This window comes from Nanorana parkeri, unplaced genomic scaffold, assembly GCF_000935625.1.
Source record: "Nanorana parkeri isolate BGI_ZX_2015 unplaced genomic scaffold, ASM93562v1 scaffold173, whole genome shotgun sequence".
NCBI classification, from domain to species: Eukaryota; Metazoa; Chordata; class Amphibia; order Anura; family Dicroglossidae; genus Nanorana; species Nanorana parkeri.
In genome coordinates, this window is record NW_017306441.1 from 712,034 (window position 1) to 734,661 (window position 22,628).

A 22,628-nucleotide genomic window follows, 5' to 3' on the forward strand; every position below is an offset into this window, starting at 1 on the left:
GTATGGCCACTAGATGGTGCTGATGAGCATAGGAATTTCCTATGCACATTGGCTTCATCTAGTGGCCATACATTGCTGTAAATCTTAATCGCATAGCAAAAAGCTGTGCAAATGATTTATAAAGCAGCCCCGTTATACTTTTTTAGGGCCCAAGTATCTAAAGGGGCATGGTAGGGTTGTGTCCTTTGTCTACATACTTTGTGTCAAAAAACATTCCTCTTGACCATCTCAGAAAGTCGGGTGGTACAGTTTTAGAAGTTTCCGGTGAAAAAAAGCACTGATGGGCTTAAAGTGGAATTTAGTTCTAAATTAAAAATATTTTTTTTATGGCAGAAGAGACATACTTTGTCTCTTCTGCAATAAACTACTCTTACCTTCCTCCTCACAAACTACTTACACTGTAAACTGAGCTGCACAAATACAACTCAGTGCACAATTCTGGCATCTGATGGGTACCGGGATGAATTTATTAGTTATTACGAGTTATGCCATTCAGGCCTGGCCAATCAAGATGGCTAAAGATCCCAAACCCGGAAGAAGCCAGCAAGAAAATGTTGGTGCCAGCGAGGGAGCTCAAAGATGTTGCATCACCGGAATGAAGGAGAGTATAGGTTCGCTTATATCAGTAATTGTTGCGTATCACGTTCTTACAGCCCAAGTGTGTAGGGGGCACGGTAGGGTTGTGTCTTTTGTCTACATACTTTCTGCCGAAAGACATCCCTCTTCACCATCTTAGAAAATTGGGTGGTACAGTATTAGAAGTTTCCAGAAAAATGCCAAGACTAACTCCAGTAGGATGTCTACACTTGCAAGCGAAACCAATATGGATGTCATTAACTTCAAGTGAATCTCATAAGCCAAGGATAGGCAACCTCAGCACTCTATCTGTTTTGCAACCACAAGTCCACCAGTGAGGCACTGCAAGACAGACAGCTACAAGCATTACCCCCCGGAGGCAGAGGCAAGATGGGATTTGTACTTTCACCACAGCTGGAGTGCCAAGGTTGGCTCCCCCCTGTCATAAACCAAGGATAGGCAACCTATGCACTACAGCTGTTGTGGAACTAAAAGTCCCATGAGGTATAGCAAGACTGACAGCTACAGGCACAGAGGCAAAGGCATGATGGGTTTCATTGTTCACCACAGCTGGAGTGCCAAGGCTGCCTACCCCTGTCATAAACAGTCAGCAGTGAGCATACAAAATGGCTGCTACCGTGGTGCTTAAATCACTGGAATATTGCTCATCTCCCTCTATCAGTGCCCCATAAAAGTCAATACACTTCACAGGCTTGACTAAACGTCAATGATTCATTCAGCATATGCATATAAACGCAGACATCGCTAGTGAAAGGTCTCCGTCCAACCGATAATGTCTGTCTGTCGATTTTATTCACCTCATTAATTTCCCCTCAGTTTATGGCTTGTTTTTTCTTCTTAGATCGCCACGCGTTCATTTCTCATCAGTTCCCGGGCTGACTTGTGTGTGAGCGTCTTTCGCTCACAATGTAAACCGATCTGCTCCTGATTAAACGCCAGGTTCTGGGTTACATTTGATAATTAGGTCCTAGGCATTCTATCCTTGTTTCACCCGTCTCAGGCACCTCACGTAATGCTTCAGTAACACGCGGGATATTGCCAGCGCATCCGAGAACACAGAGAGCTCATTAAGGCACGATGAAGAATACTGAATCATGTTTATGTATAAAAGTATAAAATTAACAGGCGAAAGGTTTTCTGAACACCTATAGGCCCATTTAATAGAGCGGTGCAAAGCTCAATGATGAATTGAAAAATTGCTGGATGCAACGGCGAACAGATCGGCGAGAACTGATTGGTTGATTATAATTACTGCAATTTCCACCTATTAGTTTACTATAATGCTAACTAATCTGGCGCTTTTTTCTCAAGTACCATTGTGTGTAAAATGTCAACTGTCACAACTTGTGTTGAATGGTATGAGACCATCTAAAGCTATAAAAACCACCATAATTGGTAAATTACTGGTCTGTGAGACTGCTCAGACCTTTGACTAGCAGGTTGCTTGGTTGAATGAAGGGTAGGAAGCAAATCTAGCATGTGTCAGGCTCAAGCTGCCCACTCATCACTGTCAGTATAGAGGAGCTCAGGACCAAACCCGTCCCAAACCTGTCCCGAGCTCCTCCAAAGAAAAGACACTGCTTCTGCCAATTCAGCTGTGGCTTGGAATTTCCACCCACCACTGCACGCAAGCAAAGGACAGTGACACCAATGACCTTATATTGCTACATGGCTATATTAGGTCATTAAAATTTCCATAATACTGGTCAAACAAGGCTGTATTTTCTCTGGGACCAGTATCATTAAAAGAGTTTGCATTGCTATGATTTCAGTGTTGTCGTACTGAGATCAATAATCACTTTCACACGCTAGTAAATGGCCAAATGACCATATGCACAGGTGGTGCTTTGGGAATGTCGGGGCTGTTGTTGACTCAGGAAGATAATAATTATTTAGGACTGTTCTTGGACACAAAATAGAGCTGAACATTGATGTATGGCAGTTGCAAAGGGACTTCAGTTGCCATGCAATCACTCTCATGAGAAAGATATGATTGTGCTCTTTGGACCAATCGTGTATTCCTCATGTGAGTGAAGATAAAGATGGATAGGCAGAAGCTATCAGCAAGGACTTCAATGAGGATTAGAGAACCTCAGAAATACTCACCCAAACCTCAATCCTGCGGTAGTGACCACTCACCTCTCGCCTCTCTCCCCCTTTGCTCTGGCTGTGGTTCCTTGGTATCCTCACCTCTAATACGTGAATGGACTGTATTTGATGTCAGCAGGGCTCATTCCCCCGAAGCCCAGTGGAGAAGAGGCTGCAGGAACCGGTCTAGGAGCCAGGAGGGACTGAGGATCAGGTGAGTATTTCATCTTTATTCAAGCCCCTAGAGAAAAACAAGCACTTAACCCTTGTAGTACGGGGGGTAGCCCCACTGCAAGGGCTAATTTTTCTAAAACACTTTCAAAAGGTTTCTTTTATGCCAGGCTTATGCACATTACAAAAAGTACTATTTTTGGCTGAATGGAAATCTCTTTCACGGTTAGAATTTTGCTGTTCACGCCTTGACTTTCCGTGAACATGCGTTGCCGCGTATCAGCTCAATTATTTCAATGGGCTGATCATACAAATGCGGCATAGTAGCTCATGCAGCAAATCCTGCTGCAGACATACCAAATTTTATTAAGGTGCATTTTGCCGGCCCTGTTTGCGGCGCCATCAAGAAGTAATGGCACTCCAAGCGTGTAGCACGTTTTTAAAGCGTTACATTGAATGCACGTGTTTGGCGCACATTCATGGAAAACCAAGAATCGAGAACGTAAATGGGGCCTAAAGGGCGAGAAAAAATGTGCATCATGCGCCTTCAATTTGCCGATTGTAAACTAACGTCAATTAGACCCCATTAGAGGTTTGAACGAATGTTCCAAAAACAAAGATTTTCCAATGAAATTCTACCGGTACACGGCCGGCTTAATGTGATGACATCACTTCCAGTAATCTGTAGAAAGTGGACATTATGGGAGACGTTCAGCCTTTTTCACTAATGTGAATTTAAGATGCAGTTTATCACATTACGCAGCCGGAGCACCTGTAACCCAGCAATCTGTATAATACTTAAGACATTATCATAAAATCAATTTGACAAGGTAGTCTTTCTACATTTCTTTTCCTGGTCTCATGCATCAGCAATTTAGACTGGCGGCGCTTTATCTATCGTATATGCATGAATAATATATCCAGAATTAAAGTACGTTGATTTTATATACTCGTCAGCTGAAGAGTGAGTCTAACACGGTGGCTTATGTTAAAGGGAAATTCTAGCTTTAAAGTAGAACGTCGGACATTTAAATAACTCACCTTTGCAGTAGGGCTGCCCCTGCACTGCAAGGGTTAAGTGCTCATTTTATCTAGGGAGCTCAAATGAAGCAGATATACTCACTTGATACTCAGTCCCACCACGGCAGTCATCACGGCGCTCACCTCTCTGTTCCTCCGCTCTGGCTGTGGCATGTCCCTTGGTTCCCCTAACATGTAAAACAGGTCAGTGGACCTACATTAGTTGTGATGACGTCAGTGGTTCTTAGACCGCCGCAGAGAAGAGGCTGTGGGGACTGCTCTAGCAGTTCAGTGGGACGGAGGATGAGGAGAGTATATCTGCTTTGTTTGACTCCCCTAGATAAAACAAGCACCTAACCCTTGCAGGGGGGGGGGGGGCGCCCCACTGCAAGGGTAAGCTTTTGAAATCCCCGGCGATCTTCCTTAACTTTGCTTTCCATAACAGGACTCATGTATTTTGAAAATCACTTTATTTTAATTGTATTTTATTTATTTGTTTTTTATTTATATTTAATTAATTGTTATGTTTTATTTAAAAAAAATTGCAGTGTGAAGGGGGCCTAACGTACATATAAACTAAATCACAAAAGTAATTTTCAATATTTTTTTTTAAATCTGCAGCTTTCATTTAAATAACATCTTGTGCAACAGATTCCTCTATCTACGCTAAACTGTGTGGATGGAGGAATCTCCCACTGGGCCAAGCTTCAGTATCTTGATAGTCGGCCGCGCTGGCTACTAAAGATCTGAACAATCTGATTGGATGTAGGCCTTGTTCAGGTGTGTTGAGAGCCAGCGCGGCCGACTAGCAAGATACTGAAGCTTGGCCCAGCGGGAGTTTCCTCCTTCCACACAGTTTAGTGTAGGTGGAGAAATCTGTTGCACTTTTTCCATTTGACCATATAAAATCTGCAGAAACACCCGGCAAACCTGCCATGAAGATCCTTCCTGTTATAAGGTGACAATGCTCTGTCCCTGTCTCACATTTGTGCTCCTGACACCCTGCCATGTGGGCTTGTTATGGAGGTACAAACAGCCATTTCCAGTTGCGTTACTCAACCATGGTCCAATTTTGTTATTGACTCTATGGGACTAAGAAATGCAATGGCGTCATCTCTGGAGTGCATGTGGACAAGAGATCAGCAGCACTGAGATGCAGCAAAGGATGACAAAAAAAGGGGAAACATCAATTTTATTTTAAAAAAGGGCAAGTGTTTATTATACACAGCGCTTTAAGAGAAAATGCTATTCAGTAAGACTTTATATCTACTTTTTTTTATTTGATTTCTTTTTATTTTATTATATCTTTTATTTTATTTGATTTCTTTTTATTTTATTACATCTTTTATTTTATTTTTATAATATATTGTGTTTTTGTCATTATATGGACACAACTCTATATCCAGGCCAGGCCAGTTAAAACAGACATCTTAGATGAGTTGTTATCTAGCTCAGTAGGGGACTGAATGTTTTTCTACCTCAAATAATGCATATTTCATTGCAATCACCTGAGTAAAGGCTGTCATCTTAGCAGGTAGGTAACCATTCATTTTTAAAATGATATCTCCACTTTGATGGACTTTAGGGGATTAAAGTGGATCTGCAGCTACAAACAAATATCTATATTCCAACCCCCTCGGCCTCGTAAAATAGGATTACAGACCTCAGATGAAGGCATGATTGACTTTAATTGCTGCGCCTTTCCCAAGGTCAGATAAGACTTATAGATTGCATCGTTCTTGGTGGTCGTTCATGTGCTCATCCTGGCCATAGAAAAAAAAATACACATGCGCCAAGCAGAATATGGACACTGCCATGCAAAGGAAAGTCGATTGATTCTTTATGCGATATATCTACAACAAAAATTGTAAAAATTGCTTTGTTAAAAATAACTGAAATTGCTTTATGCCCACGCAGCGCAAGGCAACAGAATCACTATAAGGTAGCCATTCCCTGCAACACATACTTCTTCCTTTTGATACCTGGCCACTCCGATTAGTCATCTGGGACATGGTTTTGAAACTGAGCTTTGTTGAGCCGGGCCAATTTTGGGCCAATTTTCTAAATGGCTTAAAACATGTGCATGCAGCATAACATTAGAGATAGAGATAGAAGGTACAAGTTTTAGCTTACATAGGGCTAAGGACTCCCACGTGACAGCTCTGATTGGGCAAAATTTTAACTACAGTGTATTAGTTTTTCCAAAATGTAAATGGCAAAATTTTGGCAAAATGCAGTGGCAGTCAATGTGGAAGGAGAAATTAAGGTATTTTTTTAGGGGCTTTTAAGGGTTCTGTGAGCGCTAAATGACTGTGGGTAAGAGAAGCTCCTTTCAATTATCCTGGACCAGCTTTTGTGGCAGTGACCCCTTATTAGCGTTACATTTTAGAATCGGTTGGCATCTCTATGGGTCATGTGGAGTGGGGGGATTGGGGTGGCAGGCAGTGCAGCATGGCTGCTCTGCTGCACAATGTTTGTTGTATGCCTGCTGCCCACTTTATGGTCAGAGTGTCCCAGGTTGCTTAAAGTGAAACTGCAGTAGATAAAGCTCAGCTCCCCTGTGCAAATCTCATCACTGGATAGGCCTAAATGCAAATGCTTTGGCAGTTAAAACAGCTCTCCTATATGCTTTTCATCTGTATATTTATTTAGCTGTTTGCCTGCAGTTCAGTTTTGTTGTGCAAAACAGACCATGCTGCAAATATGTCTTAGGATTACTTGGAAAACTCACTTCAGTCGGTGACACTGTGATAAGGAAATAACCTCATATTCAGAATGAGAGATACAGCAAAGTCCTAAGCTTTATTCAATAAGTGCTTTACAGAAGACACTGTAGTAGCCGATCGGCAAATTTGATAGCGTGTCTGATTTCACAAAGTACAATCTTCCTCTTCTACATTTTATAAGCACAGGAGAACACGGTGTAACCCGAAAGTTGGCACCATTTGTATGTTTCAGCCAGATAAAAAGTCAACATGGAAAATATTTCTTTGAATTTTAATTGGATGAATGCCCTTTGGCATGGTTTCTAAACACACCTGCTAATATGAGAAATGGGATGATTTTACTACAAATGATGTTTACCGAAAGACAGATGTACAAAAATTAAAACATTAGCATTATTATTTTGATAGATGGCATGGAAGCTAATTATCTTTGGCTTGCTAACCGGTTTAGGTCAGCTACAGAGTCCTTGTCTAAGGGCACAAGTGTGTAATGATTTGCTTAACAAGGATGCATTATATTATCCAGAGTGGTACAAATACAACTGATTTGTACAAGTATTTTGTAAATTCTGTAACATAATTTGAATGACCTAGGCACAAGACCAAAATTTGCTGTGAAACGAAACTCAGGAGTTAAACCTTAAAATGGATTAAAGTACCCTATTATTAAAAATGTATCTTATTTGTGTATCACTCGGCTGTAGATCCTCAAATCATCTCTGAATTGGTGCTGACACTGTCCTTCCTTCTGGAGGGTGGCTTCTTTTGTTCCCCGTGGTCCCTGTGTGTGTGTTGTAAAGTTGTCACGGCTCCAAGCTTACTCCTGTGATGGGCTACAATCTCAAGTTTAGTTTACTAATTTATATTGAGATTGCAGTCCATCAAGGCAGCGGGCTTGGAGCGGTGGCTACTTTACAACAAACACAGGGACCATAGGGAATAAAAGTAGCCACCCTCCAGTGCTCACCTCACTGTGTATGAAAAGGACCTTTACCCATATCTTTAAAATAACAACAAACACACCTTTAGAAATGTTTGGTAATGACAATCAACAAACAAATTCTTCTACTTGGGCACATAACATAATTTGGGCCAATGAGAACCAGGAAGTAGATCAACTCTTTTTGTAATTACTGTATTTATCCATGTATAAGACTATACTTTTTCTTAAAAATATTTACCTAAAAATGGAGGGGCGTCTTATACACGGGGGGCCGAGAGGAGAACCGCGGTTGCGAAACTGCCGATACCTCTGCAAACTAGCCTCACAAGTGAAACTTCCGATTGCAGAGACAAGCTAACAGGTTTCCTTCAATCATGAGCCTTATGTACCCGACGTCAGCTGATGCTGCGTAGAGCGTGTCGCCAGATGCAACAGGGAGCCCATAAAAATGTCAGAAAACAAAAAAAATACCGGTACCAGTAAGCGGCTGTCTTACTCTGCAAAATTTAAACTGGATGTAATCAGTTATTCAAAAGAGCATGGAAAATATTGATTTCTGAATTTTGGGTAAGAAAAGTGGGGGGCGTCCTATACATGGTGGCGTCTTATATATGTAAAAATACAATAAATGAAAAACATGTTTGTTTAACTAATGAACATAACATGATTTTAAATCAGCCTTCATAGCTGCATGCTGATATGATTTTTAGTGAAATGGGGTAAAGGTCCACTTTAAAAGAATGTCTCTTTTCCTTTACTACTAAATTACTACTAAAAGTAGTATTAAGGTCTGGGCATTTTTACCTTAATGCATTCTCTGAATTAGGGTAAAAATGGCCCAGTACCTTTTTTCTCCCCCGTCCCCCCCACACTTACCTGTCAGCTACGCTCGTCCCCGCCGCCGATCTCGAAGCGATCCTCCGTTCCCCAAACTTCTGGGTTGCGGGGGGAGGATACTGATGGCAAATGAGCCCTTGGCTCCTTCTGCCATCAAACTGTTGGGTGGAGAGGAGGGGCGTGGTCTGCCACAGGGCTGTGTGTGTCTATGGACACACACAGCCACTGCAGGCACGAGCGCGCACGGGTGCCTGCATTAGCCGATGGAGGCAGCGTTGCAGGGGTCGGGGGGAAGATTGCTGTGGGGACCCACTAGAAAACGAAGAATTAAAAACTTTTAAAGAAAAGCGGCAACAGCCTCAATCAAAGGTGGGTCTCCTTGTAGGAAATTTGTTATTAAAAAAGGAGGCTTTAATATCACTTTAAGGTGTAGGAAAACTACTGAAAATTGACCTGTAAAATTTGCCCTCCTGTGTTGGGCCGTTTATTTGTTAAGAGGTTGTTTTGTCTCTCCAATGTACTAGCCTTTGGATTCCTCACTACACCGCACTGAATATACCAAGTTACTTCACTTGTGTTTGGGTGTTGGATCATTTGGATGTACAAACTTCCGTCTCAGTGTATTGCTGAGCTTGAAAGTCACAGAGATTATATGTTTGCTAGAGTTCCTTCTAAGCTTTTTAACACCCCAGCTACATACTGGATTACTGGATTATTCTGTGTGTTCTGCTTCTTCTCTCTGTTCAATGGCTCTTTGTGTTTGCTTGACCTTGTAGATGTTTCAACAAAAGCTGGCTGTGTTCTTTGGCAGATGTTGATTGTCCAAGAACAGGATGGGAAATGTTCTAGTTACATACTTTCATCTTTAGTGTCAGGAAATCTGCATAGGTGTTCATTTTTCAATCCACATGGCTTAAGATATGAATTGTTGTCAAATGAAATCACCAGGTTAGAGATGTTAAAACTGCATTATATGTGGAAGACAGATGATGTTGAAGGCCCCCAACTTTGTTAAGAGATATTTGTTCCAGTTTGGTGTAGATAGCCTCTTTCACGTCTCTTGTGAACTAGTTGTCCTCTTTGTCCAAATTATCAGAATGGTGATCAGATAAAAATTTTCTGTGCTACCTGTGTAGATGTAAATGTGGGAGTATGTTCCTGACACTAACACTGAAGTAGTGACTTGGATCCAATCACCATGGAATATATTAAGGCACGTGTTGATTGTTCAAGAACAGAATGGGACATGGGAAAGTTGTGAAACCACCCTGTTCTAGTTACATAGGTGTCAGGAAGTCTGCATAGGTGTTCAGACTTCAATCCACATGCCTGAAGATGTGAATTGCTGTCAAATCACCCGAGTAGAGATGTTAAAACAGCATTATATGTGGAAGACAGAGGGTGTTGAAAGTCCCCAACCCTGTTCAGGGATGGTTGTTCCATTTTGATGTAAATGGCCTCTTTCATGCCTCTTGTGAACCAGTTGTCCTCTTTGTCCAAATTATCCAAATGATGATCAGATTAAGGTGTCTGAGCTACCTGTGTTGATATAAATGTTGGGTTCTTCACCCTTATTTTCACTGAAGAAGTGGTTTGGGAAAGCTATAAAGCATCTTCAACATTACAAAATAGGTCCAGTTGAATATGACTAACTACTACTACTAGATATACCGTGACCTGGATAGGAGAACCTTTGCCGAAATATGTTAGTGTTACTTTAAAGCAGGCAAAATTACTCACAATTGCTAACAATTATCCTGCTGTAGTGCTTTCAAAACACAAAAACCATTGTATCATGTCCATGAAAAGCAAATAGCACCATTTTTTCCCCTAAAAGACAGTCATTAGGAAAATGGATGTCTAATCGTGGGCCAAACTGCAGAAAATAATTCACTAACACAGATTTTGGTCTTTCCAAACCAGAAGACAGCAGTCCTCACATGAGGAATAAAATCACTGTCACACTTTGTGATTTCACATCTGTTACAGAGCAGGCCCCAAGCCTGTACTGCTAGCATCGCTATAGCAACCGCTGGCAGCACTTAGTAAGAGCCACCAAACAAATTAAACTTTACACTATATCAGCTCAAACCTGCAGAGAGAGCTAAGAAAAGCTGCAATAAAAGAGCTTAGATAAATAACATTAGCGCATACAGTTTGAAAAGACTTTTGCGTAATGATATTATCAGAGACAACAATATGCCAGACAGCTCAGTCATAAAGATATAATCCTAGATCACAAATATCAAAATGGTGGTATTATGCGGCCAACTGTAAAAGCATATCATAGCGCTGGGAGATCACATGTAAACAGATAATACAAAAAAATAAAAACAGCAGTAACCGTTCGGCATATTATTAATACCGGGCTTGGGAGGAAAACAACATTTTTGCTTAAAAAAAAGAAATAGATACTGTATATAACTGATACACAAACCATTTTATTTAATGTTATTCAAAATTACCATCAATTAAAGCTGCCAAAAATATGGCTTCCTTGAAACCATGGCCACATTTTGGAGACTCTGAACCCTGTCTTCACAGAAAGCCAAAGGGAAGGGGGCTAAGGGTTAGTGGGGGCATTGCCCAAAGCACACTGTGGCAAATAGTGGGTCTATAGTGGGTCCAAAATGGGGTATGTTTTCCCACCTGGGGTATACCCCAGCATGTTTAGAGGTAGGCAAAAAATAATGGCAGAAAAAGGCTGTGTCATGCCTATGAATGTAAACACAGTGTTTCCTGGTTGCCATAGCTAACAGGAACTTACCGGAAATCATCCAGTAATGGGTACTAGTATCTCCAGGTTGGCTGTCTGAATGTTTGTAAACCGTAGAGACATTGTGAGAGGTTTGGGGTGAATCCTGGTGCTCCTGTAGCTTACTACAGTATATTAAGGATCAAAAGTATACAGCTTGTGAACATAATTATAGTGAACTCAGTACAGTACTGACTGATTTATGTGGGGGGAAGTATGATTTACAGAAAAGGAAGTGCAAGTGAAAAATGAGTTGGAGCCCACTGTTCTATAAGTATGGTTAAACTACTGTGATTTAGGGTCACATCACACTATTGTGGTGGTGGTGGTGGTTGCAATTCCAAGAGATGTTTATATTTCCATTACTTAGAACCCTGGCACACAAGAACCATGAGAAGGGCTAAAATGGAGCAAAACACCACTGCGGACACGCTTATATTGGTAAGCAAAGAACCCTGTCTAGGAAGACACAGCTTAGGTTTATCTCAACCTGACTAATTATGTAACTATGTAACTATCTAACAGATTCACCCTCAACATGATCCTCCCCCTTCACCAGAAGGCACTCGACCACCTAAAATCCACTAAAATTACCTCACCAACATTACCAGCTATCAACTCTATTTACTTCTCCTTGCAGCCAGAGCTTCACATTCAACTGCATATTCCCATGGTGTCTGTACTACCTGTGTAGATGTTGGGCTATGTTCCTGACACTTATTAGCACCCGAGAAGTGTTTTGGACTAGAATGGTGAATGCATGACCTTTTATTTGCAGATCTGAAACTTTACCTATTGAGCCACAGATAAAGCGTTTTGCAATGCTTCTAAAAAATGGCTTTATAACAGACAGACATAGAAACCAGGAGCCCAACTTACAGCTGGTTTTAAACCCACAAAGGTAGCACTCACAACATTCTGCTCCCCCATTGGCTGCCTTTGGCACAAAACCACAGACAACCATCACCTACCTCTCCCACTAACAGAGTCCTCTGCAAACTGACCAAAAAGAAGAAGACATGACAGCAGGGGTGGATCCTGTTGCATAGTATTTGAGGCCTCTTGGTGCTTTTCTGGTATTACATAAATGTTCTAGAAACAAATCTGGGAAAGTGATATTTTTCATAAAACATGTGAGAATATAAACACTCTATGTGCCAATGTGGAAATTTGGGCTCCAGTGAAACAAGCTAAAGTGTGCCAAAAACTGAATGTGGGGAAATGCGGTGTTGCCCGATGTGCACCATGGCAAGAAGGTAGCTATGGCTCTACAAGCATGGGTAACCTATGATGATTTAGAATTATCTTTATTCAGCCAATGCACCTTTTAAAAGTATGCACATTCTTGAGGCATCCCAGTCTAAAATGTAAAAAATTAAAATGTTAAAAAACATGTGTGGTTCCCCCACAAAGTCAATAACAAACCATGATCCTAGACAAGGGTCTGGTATGGATTTTAGGGGGACACCCCAGGCAAAAAAAGTATAAAAACAAAGACGATGTAGAGTCTCTCCCTTCACAATAGAACCCCCCTTTCACATCAGATGCCCCCTTTACATCAGGAGCTCCCTTCACATCAGAAATAGTCAGTGTACCCATTGCACTCCTTACCGCTAAATCCTTGATGAATGGGTTGGGTGCATCAGTAGTCGACGGATGGCCACCGTCCAGGCAAAGTATAAAGAGTTATACTAATATAGAGGGGTATAACCTGTTTAACCCTTCACATCAGAGTCCCTCCTTAAAAATTTGAACAGACCCCTGACAAAGCCATAAGGCACCCTAAGGTGCCTCTGTATCCTGGTTGAGAAAGGCTGCTGAAAGAAACAGAGAAAACGCTCACCTACTCCAACACCGTCTCTCCCTCTTTGACCAAACCAATAAAGTGTCAATCCATTGTTGTTGCTTTGCTCGCGAGCATGGATGCTTACAGAAACAAAATATATATGGAAGCAGGCAGGGCCGTAACTACAGATCACGGGGCCCCACAGCAAAAATGTGATGGCGGCACCCTGACGACCTCTCCCTTAGCTGTGAGTAACGATGCCAAAATCCCAAAGACCCCTCTTGTGCATCCGAAGTCGTCTCTACACTGTGGCTGAACACTGCATGAAAAGCAGCGGCTGATGGCCTCATCACACTGCTCTCGCCTCCTCTTAGCATGTCCCTTTAAGCACATAAGCACTGCAGCTCAACTGATTGGCTCCTTGTGCTGCTGCTCTTTCTCCGAACTCTGCTGGGCAGAGAGCTTGGAAGAGGCTCATGCCAAGTCAAATTCAGGTACTTAGAGCTTACAATAAAATACATTTACTGATTGATTCTGTTATGCCATTTATATTTGCCTGGAGTTCAAATTTAAGAGCTGCCCCCTTGGTTTTAGAGCACTGACCTGATTTGCCTATGCTATCAGCACTCTCTGTAGCAGGAAGGCCTATCCAAGAAGCAACTCAGATAAACCAGGCCTGCATTCAATCACCACGTTGCGACGCAGCATGAAGCCGGTGCTTCAGCCAACGTTTGTGTGTATGGAGGAGCTCAGCTCAATATAAACCTTTCATCCTGCCGGCCAGTGAGTGCTCGGAGAACGTTCACTGAATTATACGATTATTCTTTTTTGGCTGTTTTCCATCTACATGTAAAATGCATCAGGACTGGTGTGCTGTGAACCCTAATGCAAGCACACGAGAATGTATTTTTAATGCAGCTGGCATTCAGATCAATATAAGCGTACGCACTCCCGATGAATATTACATGTGTTGATACTACCACGGATGCGTGTAAATACAACACAGCCAAAGCACTTCCTATGTTGTATTACTAGTCAATGTTTATTTGCGAAAAATCAAAGGAAAGTGCAGCTTCCCGCCAACTGTATGCGAGATTTACGTTCTTGACAAATGTAGCGGAGGGGATGGCATGCCTGGTTGGCCGTCCTTAATCAATTTGCTTACTACCCTCGGAATGTTTTACAAACTTGGAAATAATTTAATGAACTTTTTTACTTTTTTTTCCCCACTTTGTGGTTAATGAGTTATAGTGATTTAGGTTTGTAGTAAAGCACAATGGTTTCTCCCTGCTGGTATATTTTATAGACTGGGAGAATATATATCAAAGGATTACAGCTATGCAAATCACAGAGAATGGTAAAAAGGAAACACTTTTTTTTTTTGCGGATAATTAAGTCTAATTTATCTTGTTGGTTCTACGTTTTAGTGTTCTTTAATTAAGAGAAGCTGGAATGTTTTGGGAGATGAACCTGTTCCAATCCAGAGCATCATCACCAACGATAACCAGTCAGCCTTAGCACTGCTGATCTTTCTGAAGCCGGTCACAGACTTCACACAGACTTTTGCTCTCCTGTGGACAGTACCAGGACAATGTCCTTTAGCATCCACTGCAAAGGAGTACAAACTGACCCCCTTCCCCCCAACCCCCATGGGCTGTGAACTACCTCTGCAGGTCCAGCACTTTTTTGCACCCCATTTTGTAGGTGTTGGGGAGGATAAAGAATAATACAATACAGCAGGGGTAGGCAGCCTCAGTACTCTAGCTATGATGAAACTACAAATCAGTGGTGGAACTATCACCATAGCAACCCAGACGACCACTATGGGGCACAGGGGGGCCTGGCCAGGACGAGAATCAAGGGGTCTCCCTGATGCCGTGCGGGCCACCTGGGTCGCTATGGGATTGCAGGTTGCTGGCTGTCACTGGTGACTGTGAGGAGGAACGTGCCACTACCCAGATCACTGACAACCTGTTACTTATCTGTGGAGTGGCGCGTTCCTCCTCACATTTGCTACTGAGTCAGTGACAACCAGCAGCTGCGGTGGAGGAGGCCAGGGCCCGACGGCGGCAGCGTAGGCGGGGCCCGGGGGGTGGAGGAGGAGTAGGCCAGGCCTGGTGGAGGTGGAGGCGGGGCCCGCCGGTGACCGAGGAGGAGGCGGGGCCCAGAGGTGGAGAAGGCTGACAGCGGATCGGGGCTAACAGGTTGACAGAGAGTCTATGGTGGGCTCTGCAGGGTCACTCTCGGGTGGGCTATGTGGGATCTCAGGTGGGCTCTGGAAGGGGCGTAACTAGAAATCTGAGGGCCCCATACAAAATTTTGCTATGGGGTCCTTTGATTTCTAGTTCTCTGACAGCTCAGAGTCTGCTGGGGCTGCTGACATCACATCCAGGATGGGGCACCCAACAGCAGTTCCAGGGCTATTGAGTGTCTACACAAAGACGGCTTTAATAGGTAAGCAACCTGCATAAACTATGTTAAATGTGCATATAATCTATGGGAAGTTTGTTGTTAAAAAGGAATAGTCTGGTGACAGGGTCTCTTTAAGGATTTGGATACTAATAAACATGAAGCTTACACAGGGCTCTTACTTCAGAGCAACTTTGCAGCAGGGGAGAATGGGGAAGGTAAAATTAGTGGGTCATTAATGGGTCAGGGGGGGACTTTTCACTTTGCCTTCACGGAGACTCTTTAAGGAAAATCAAGTTGTGCCTTCACGTTTTTTTAAATATCTTCCCAATTGCCTTGAGATTTCATACACTTTAGGCATGATCATATGCAAATTCTGACTTAGAAGCTTGATTGCTGACCTGCCCTTCCCACCTCCACTAGTCCTCCACAAGGGCGCCTTCCACAATGATGGGCCAAGCGGGGAGGTAAAAGGGGTAAGCCAGTCCTTCTGGAATTTTCCAAAATATGTTTCTGCAATTGATTTATGAAATGAGTTAAGTAGATGTAAAAACATTTTACTTTAAGACTTTTATAAGAAAGCCATGCACAAAAATTATTTTGAAATAAGGGACATGGTGCCACACCCAAAATCTTGCACCCCAAACCTTCAAGCCTCTAGCCTATTTTTCCTTCCCATAAAACAAAGCCTATTTGGCGGTAATACTTTACGAACCTGAGGTCTTAAAGCAGGAAAAGCTGCAACCTTAGCTCTCTGTCTGGAGCATAATTCTACAAGTGGCTGCCTCTAGTGTATGACACCCAAGGGAGCCCTTTAAAAGGCTGGCAAAGGTAGTAAACAATGCACTCGAAACAGCGATAGACTAACTTTCTCCCAGTAGACTTGGCAGCTGCAATTAATCGCTCTTCAGGTCTTGCGATATATCAGTTTCAAAGAGGCTCCTGGCACCTCAGTTTTGTCTCTCATTATTATAAAGAAAAGAATCAGCAAAAAACGACTTTCCACGTTAAACCCGAAGGGGAAGACATTCTCAGATGCCTGTGGAAGAAAGACGGAGCCAACGTGCGCCACTTCCATTAGCGAGGTCTGGCATGTCATGGAACCTCCCTGGGGGACTTGTGTGCTAAACATACAGCGGCACCATCTGCTTTTCCTTAGTTTACTTCACAGTGGAATACATCACTTCACCTCAGAGGATTTCAAACATGTTTCAACATAAATAGAACCAGAGCAGATGCTGATTATATATTCTGTTTATTTTTTTGAGCAGTATGTCTTGTACAGGTAAGGCATCATGCCATGATATTCAAACACAGACTTCTGCTTCCTTTCACAAAAGGTCTTGCCAGCCATCTTGCCCTTTCCTGTACTACAGCAGATCTTGCCAAATGATGTAAGCGGGAATCAAATATTTTATTACTTCCCAGCTTTACCTAACACCCGCATATTCTGGAGCGCTTTACAAAGAACTATTCACATTAGGATATGTCGCAGAGGAACTTGCAATCTAATGTTCCTACTGCACTTATACAAGCATTCAATTTGGTCCCAAGCCAGTTCTTTGGCTGTTTTCAGAAATATAGTCCATTGGAAAATTAGAAATTATTTTAAAGAGAAACTGGTGTTTCTTCATTAAAGTACATCTCCGGGGGGGAAAAAACCACGCACTTTTCCCCTTCCCTTTACACATCCTTTAAATTGAGCAGTCTTATGGCCAGTCACACGATGTGTGGTGCCTCCCACCTGTCTTTATATCACTACAACATACGGTTGTGCCATGGGTGGTACTACAGTGAGCATAGTGGTGCAGGAGACAACACTCCACGGTTTTAGAAGATATTTCACCTGGAAGAACACAAGGGAAGAACGGCCAAGTGTCTCAGCCAGAGCAAAGTGGAGGATTTCATGAAGCTTTGGACACATGTAAAATTTACAAGCAAGCACCTAGCAGGTGCCCTTCCACCTTTCTTCTACCAACTGCTACTCACTGGCTTTGGATAGGGGTATGCACAAAGAGTGAGCCCTTCGGTTTTGCACATACACTTAAAAATGGAGGCGGCCTTATGACTGCTCTGGGCAACACCCCCACTCTCCTCTATTTCAAGTTTCATATTGTGATCCTGTCAAATGTCAAATGACGTCACAAATACCACTGAACAAAATTGGAACGGTTCCATACTCACTTGTATCTGTAGTCTCGTACTGACTATCTCTCTGAAGTTCAAAGATCTCCACCTCAACACGTGCGTTGGACCCTCCTTGCGTGTGACTGTTGATATGTTCTCGGGCAAGTGCAAGTGCCAACCTCTCGCCACGCCCGCAGATAGTCTGATCGTCAAGGATTGCAGCTGCAAAAGAAAGAGACCCGTTATGTAGGTATTTAATATAGACTGAGTTAAAGTGTATGCCAACCCCAACAATAAACTTCTCTTATTTGCTCCCTTTTGGTTTATTAAATATATAATTAAAAGCATTGCAATATGAAACTTCAATAAGTGCAAAAAATACCTGTTGATTCTGGCAGAAATCAAGTGATCTTCTTCTGCAAATCTCAAGCATTGTTATCAGCCCTGCACAGTTTACCACTGTAAACTATAGATCACCTTTCCCTTTTGCTATTGAGAAGAGGATTGGGGGAGATGTTCTGCAGTCCTAAGTTACTTTCTGTGCTAGGGTGACAACGGTGCTCCTGTATAGATACAGGGCAATACATTATATTTTTGTTCTTGGATTTAGATACACTGCCAAGTTAAATGGCTCTGGTTTAGACAGACCTGCCCAGCAGGGGCAAACAATTAAAACCTCATTGATGTTCCAACCCTACCCCACTATACAAAAAAGTGTTTTGTTGCTATGTTACTTTCTCCTCACTTCCAGTCTCAGGTGGCACCAATCACAAGAACAGTTAGCAGGGGAAAATCTCTCCAATGGAGAACCAGGTGGCTATAAAACCAACCATCGTTTCTAACCTTACCTACTCTATCTAAAACAAAACAAAAAACTTCTGGGTCAACTCCTACTTTAAAGTAAACTTGTTACATACCAGGACAATTCAAACTGAACATATGATTTATGAAAAACGTTTGTCAAAGCATTCAACAGATCCAGAGATAGAGTCAGTCAAAGTTATATACAGAGTTTTTACAAATAAATTACCAGTTTTTCCCACTTCTTCCACTTTATGTACCAACTGCTCAGACGTTTACTGGTCTGGCTGGTAGGGATGGGCAAAGCTGATGTTATAATTCCCTGAAATTTTGGTTAAAAAAATGAAAATGTTGGTGACATTTTTACCATTTTGGTAAATTGCCTTAGCATCAGTGGTGGAGGAAGAACTAAGATGGTTTTTGTTTTCTGCAGTGGCTCCTGAGATCTACAATGTCACGGTCTGCGACCGGGGCACACAAAATGACAAAAAGTAACGTGCAAAAAATGGTGTCTGTGCGTTAACAGGTACGCACTAGAGGCGCAGGTTCTAAGAAGGGCCAGGTGTTCGACAGAGCCTCTAATGGTGAGGATGATTGGCTGCTGGACACCTTCCAGGTTGCGGCCCTCTAGCATGCCCACACAGACATAAAGATTAGTGGCAGCACCGAGGTGCTGGATGCATCAGCAGACAGGGTTGAAGCATATACACAGCCACACGAGTAGGCACAGGTGCAAGGACTCACTTGAAGAAGCTGATGATCAATCCAATGCAGGACGTACAGGATCTCGCTGTGAGGAAGAGGGAATCCAGACTCACAGGAGACAAGGTAGGTGGTGGGCAACCGCAGGGATTGCAGAGGCAAGAAATAAACAGGAAGTCCGACTGGGTGAAAAGACACGGTGCTCGAACGGCACGGAACAAGTGAGCTGGACTTTTAATGGAGAGGTTCAGAGTGGATTGGCAGGAAGCCAAGCAGCTCAGACAGGAGGTAAAACCCGGCGACGGATCCTCACACAGGGAAGTGTGACATACAACAGCTTCATTTACCTATCCTGGTCCGGTTGTTGTCCAAACATTTGGCCATTCAGGAGCCTCAATACAAATATGCTCAATGAAATAAAGTTAACTACCCTAAATACATGCAAAGAATAAACAACAAAAAAGAATCTTGTTTTTTTCAAGCAAATTTTTTCCAGAGCAGCTCAGTGGGTAACATTTTCCACATCAAAATCTTAGCAATGGCAAAATCAGAAATTTCATTGTAAATCTGATTTCACTGAAATCACTTTGCTAATTCCTACTGAACGAGAAGATACAATGTATTTGGATTATGAATATTTATCCTGCCCTAGTGAAGCACTGAATGGTTTATGCCAGTGATGTGGGCTGGGAAAGAGGATATATATTTGGAGAGAGCTTCTGGAAGGGTCCTTGCCTTGCAGGCTTTGCCCAGTAAGGACATGTGTTGAGCAGGGTCAATGCTTTGCCTCTTAGGCATGGCCTGGAGAGGTTGTTAGTCCATAGGTCCAGTCCCTTCATCCCAGTGCTGCTGCCTGGAGAGGGTGTAGCTCCAGAGAGGTCCATCCTCTGCTATGGGGATGAAGCTGAAGCTAAAGAAGAGTTCTGTTCAGATAGTTGACGGTCTGGGCTTAAAGGTCCACAACTGAGAGAGGTTTGTAGAGTCCTAACTTGGTCTGAGGCAGACCCATGTTGGCCCACAGAGTCCATATTAGCTTGTGGCACGGGTATACAGAATGCTACCTTAGCCTGTGGCAGAGGTTAAAAGATACTAGAAGACAGTACTGAGCAGAGGGAGTTTTTGCCGTTGTTTTTGGCTATCCTGTCCTGCTATCCTTCTCTCCCTAGGCAATTGACCAAATAGATTTTGCAAGCGTGGTCATATACTCTGAAGCTGTCCATCATAAAGATGGACAAACAATGCAATGCGGACGAAGGAGAGTATATTGCAATATGTGTAGGCACTTTTAGGTGACATGCGTTGGTTTGGCACATTTAAAGTGTCAAGATCATTGGGTTTTGAAAGATCAACTTGGTGTCGTGGCCTTCCCTGTATAGCAGGTACGCAGGGCCGGATTTACTCTCTCTGCCGCCCCAAGGCCAGGTTCCACAATACGCACCCAGGGCGGCGGGGTTAGTTTCAATTTTTTTTTTTTTTTACTGAACGCCCCGAGGCCGGGCCTTGTGGGAGATCCGGGCCTGCAAGTACAGCAATATTTAAAAAGCCAGAGAGATGAGCTCATCAGTCTTCTGCATCTGCTTTTCCTGTCCATTCACAGGCTGGGGGAAGGACAAAACCTTTAGGCCCCATTCACACCAAATCCGTTTGCGATCCATTGCAATCCGTTTTTTTAACAGATGCCAACGGAAGGTAACCAAAAAGTTGAATGTTTGTGAATGGGACCAGTTCACACCACTCTGTTCCATTGCATTGCGTTACGTTGGCCTGAAAAAAAGGTAGAACATGCACACGTGCACACCTTTTTTTCAGCGTAACATAATGCAACGCAGCGGTGTGAACTAGCCCCATTCACACCCATTCATTCTTCGGTGCCCTTGCGTTAGTATTGATTGAAAAACGGATTGCATCGCAATGGATCGGAACGTACAATCACAAGCCAATGGACCCTCAGTTGACTTACAACAACCTTCCAAATTTGGTGTGAACGAGCCTTTAAATGTAACTTAACTACATCAGAGAAAAATCAGGTCTCCTGCCCTGCCAGAGAGTTTTGTGCTTTGTAGCAGAGCTGTGTAAATCTCAGAAGGAACCAGAAGGAGAGAAATACAAATCTTTTGGCAGATAAAAAGGCTCTCACATATGTATTTTATCTGTGTACTTAGCTATTTGCCTTGAGTTCAGCTTTGAAGTGAACACAGTTACGGCGAGAATAGACAACACATTTGCATATTACTGCTCTCCTTCCAAAAATGAGACAAAACTGTTATTAGGTTATATTTAGAGATGTAAACCTTGTCGCAATCAGACTTTTGAAACTATTTTTGTTTGGATTTAATATATTCATTCATTTGGCTTTTCTGCCACTGAATGAGTAAGTCGTAAGAGACAGATACTCTGAATCCCTAAGCTCTTACTTTACGTAAGATGAGCGCATCCCTTTCTGTCCTTTGCAGACTAGACTCAGGACTTTCCTTATTCAGGATTTATTACATTTCTTTCTTCTGGATTTTTTGATATGTTAATTCTCACAAATTGTGGAGTATTAAATGTGTGTCTTTTTATTACAGCTTTTATGAGCCGAGCAGAAGAACACAAAACATCTGAGAGCCGCCCCCACCCTTGTAATAACCTTTTCTCGCAAGCTCTTCCGCCGGCTGTAACAACACAATTAGAGGAACATTGGCCCGGCACCTTTCTCTCCCTCTGGAGAAATTCACAAGAGAGGCAGCTGGCAATCGTGAGTGCAGTTTCCATTGATATACAGGTAGAGTGTTACAGAGCAGAGGTGCTCAACGTTTTTCATGTTGTGGCCCCAAGTGTCAGAGTGCCTTTGACAATTTGCTTCTGTAAATGGTACCTCAAGAAATATGTTTCTACGTAGAACTGTAGATAGTGTTTGCCATTAGTTTGGATCCATGGCTTTCCAGATTAGGGCAGTAGGTTTGGGTTTGAAAGAGTTGAGTGCAAACTGAAGATCATCCATGGTCGACTTTGAACTAAGCCAGCAAAGACAAGTACACAGAGTGCTGGCATAAAGCAGTTGAGGTCAGAGGTGCCTGGTAAGGAAACCTGTGACAAGTAAACTATGAATCAAGGTTTGTACAAAGAGAGACTGTCAAAGTATGGTTCACCAGATGAAGTGTATTCATCAAATATTCCGATGAGCTCTTTTCATCAGGGCTTATTGATCCTAGACTGAAATGGAAGATCTGGGCAACAGATTTTATTGGAATTCCTGGGATTAAAACTTCACAACAGCAAAGGTTCTGCTCTGGTAACTGGTTTATCAAGGGCCCCTCGAAACCCTCAAAATGTATTTACAATTTTTACACAATGACTGCAACAAGTAAATGTTATTTTCTCTGTCAACCATACTCTGGCACTTTTTTACAAACCTTGCGATAATATCCTGAGAGCCATGTTGAGGTCCACTATATGAAATAGGTTGACCACCACTGCAATGGGTCTTTTATACTGAGCAAGAACAACACATGCACTGCAAATGTACCACCTAGATGTATTGCAATGACTTAGTAAACCTAAGCACTCAGTGAAGACTCAACTGTGATTCGTGCTGTGCCACGTTGAAATGGATACAGATTGCACACCCTCTGGGCAATGATGCTTCAGTGCCTGTTCATCTGGTCTATCTCTGTGAGCAAGCAT

General features: G+C 42.6%; 1 protein-coding gene across 1 annotated transcript in view; it reads right to left on the reverse strand.

Annotated features, from left to right (window-relative positions):
- Positions 1 to 22,628, reverse strand: part of GRIK5 (glutamate ionotropic receptor kainate type subunit 5) — a 168,116-nt gene that overhangs the window by 125,996 nt on the left and 19,492 nt on the right. The window contains exon 2 of the mRNA XM_018554791.1: positions 17,517 to 17,681. Coding sequence (XP_018410293.1) covers positions 17,517 to 17,681 — 165 coding nt within the window. The remainder of the gene's footprint in view (positions 1 to 17,516; positions 17,682 to 22,628) is intronic.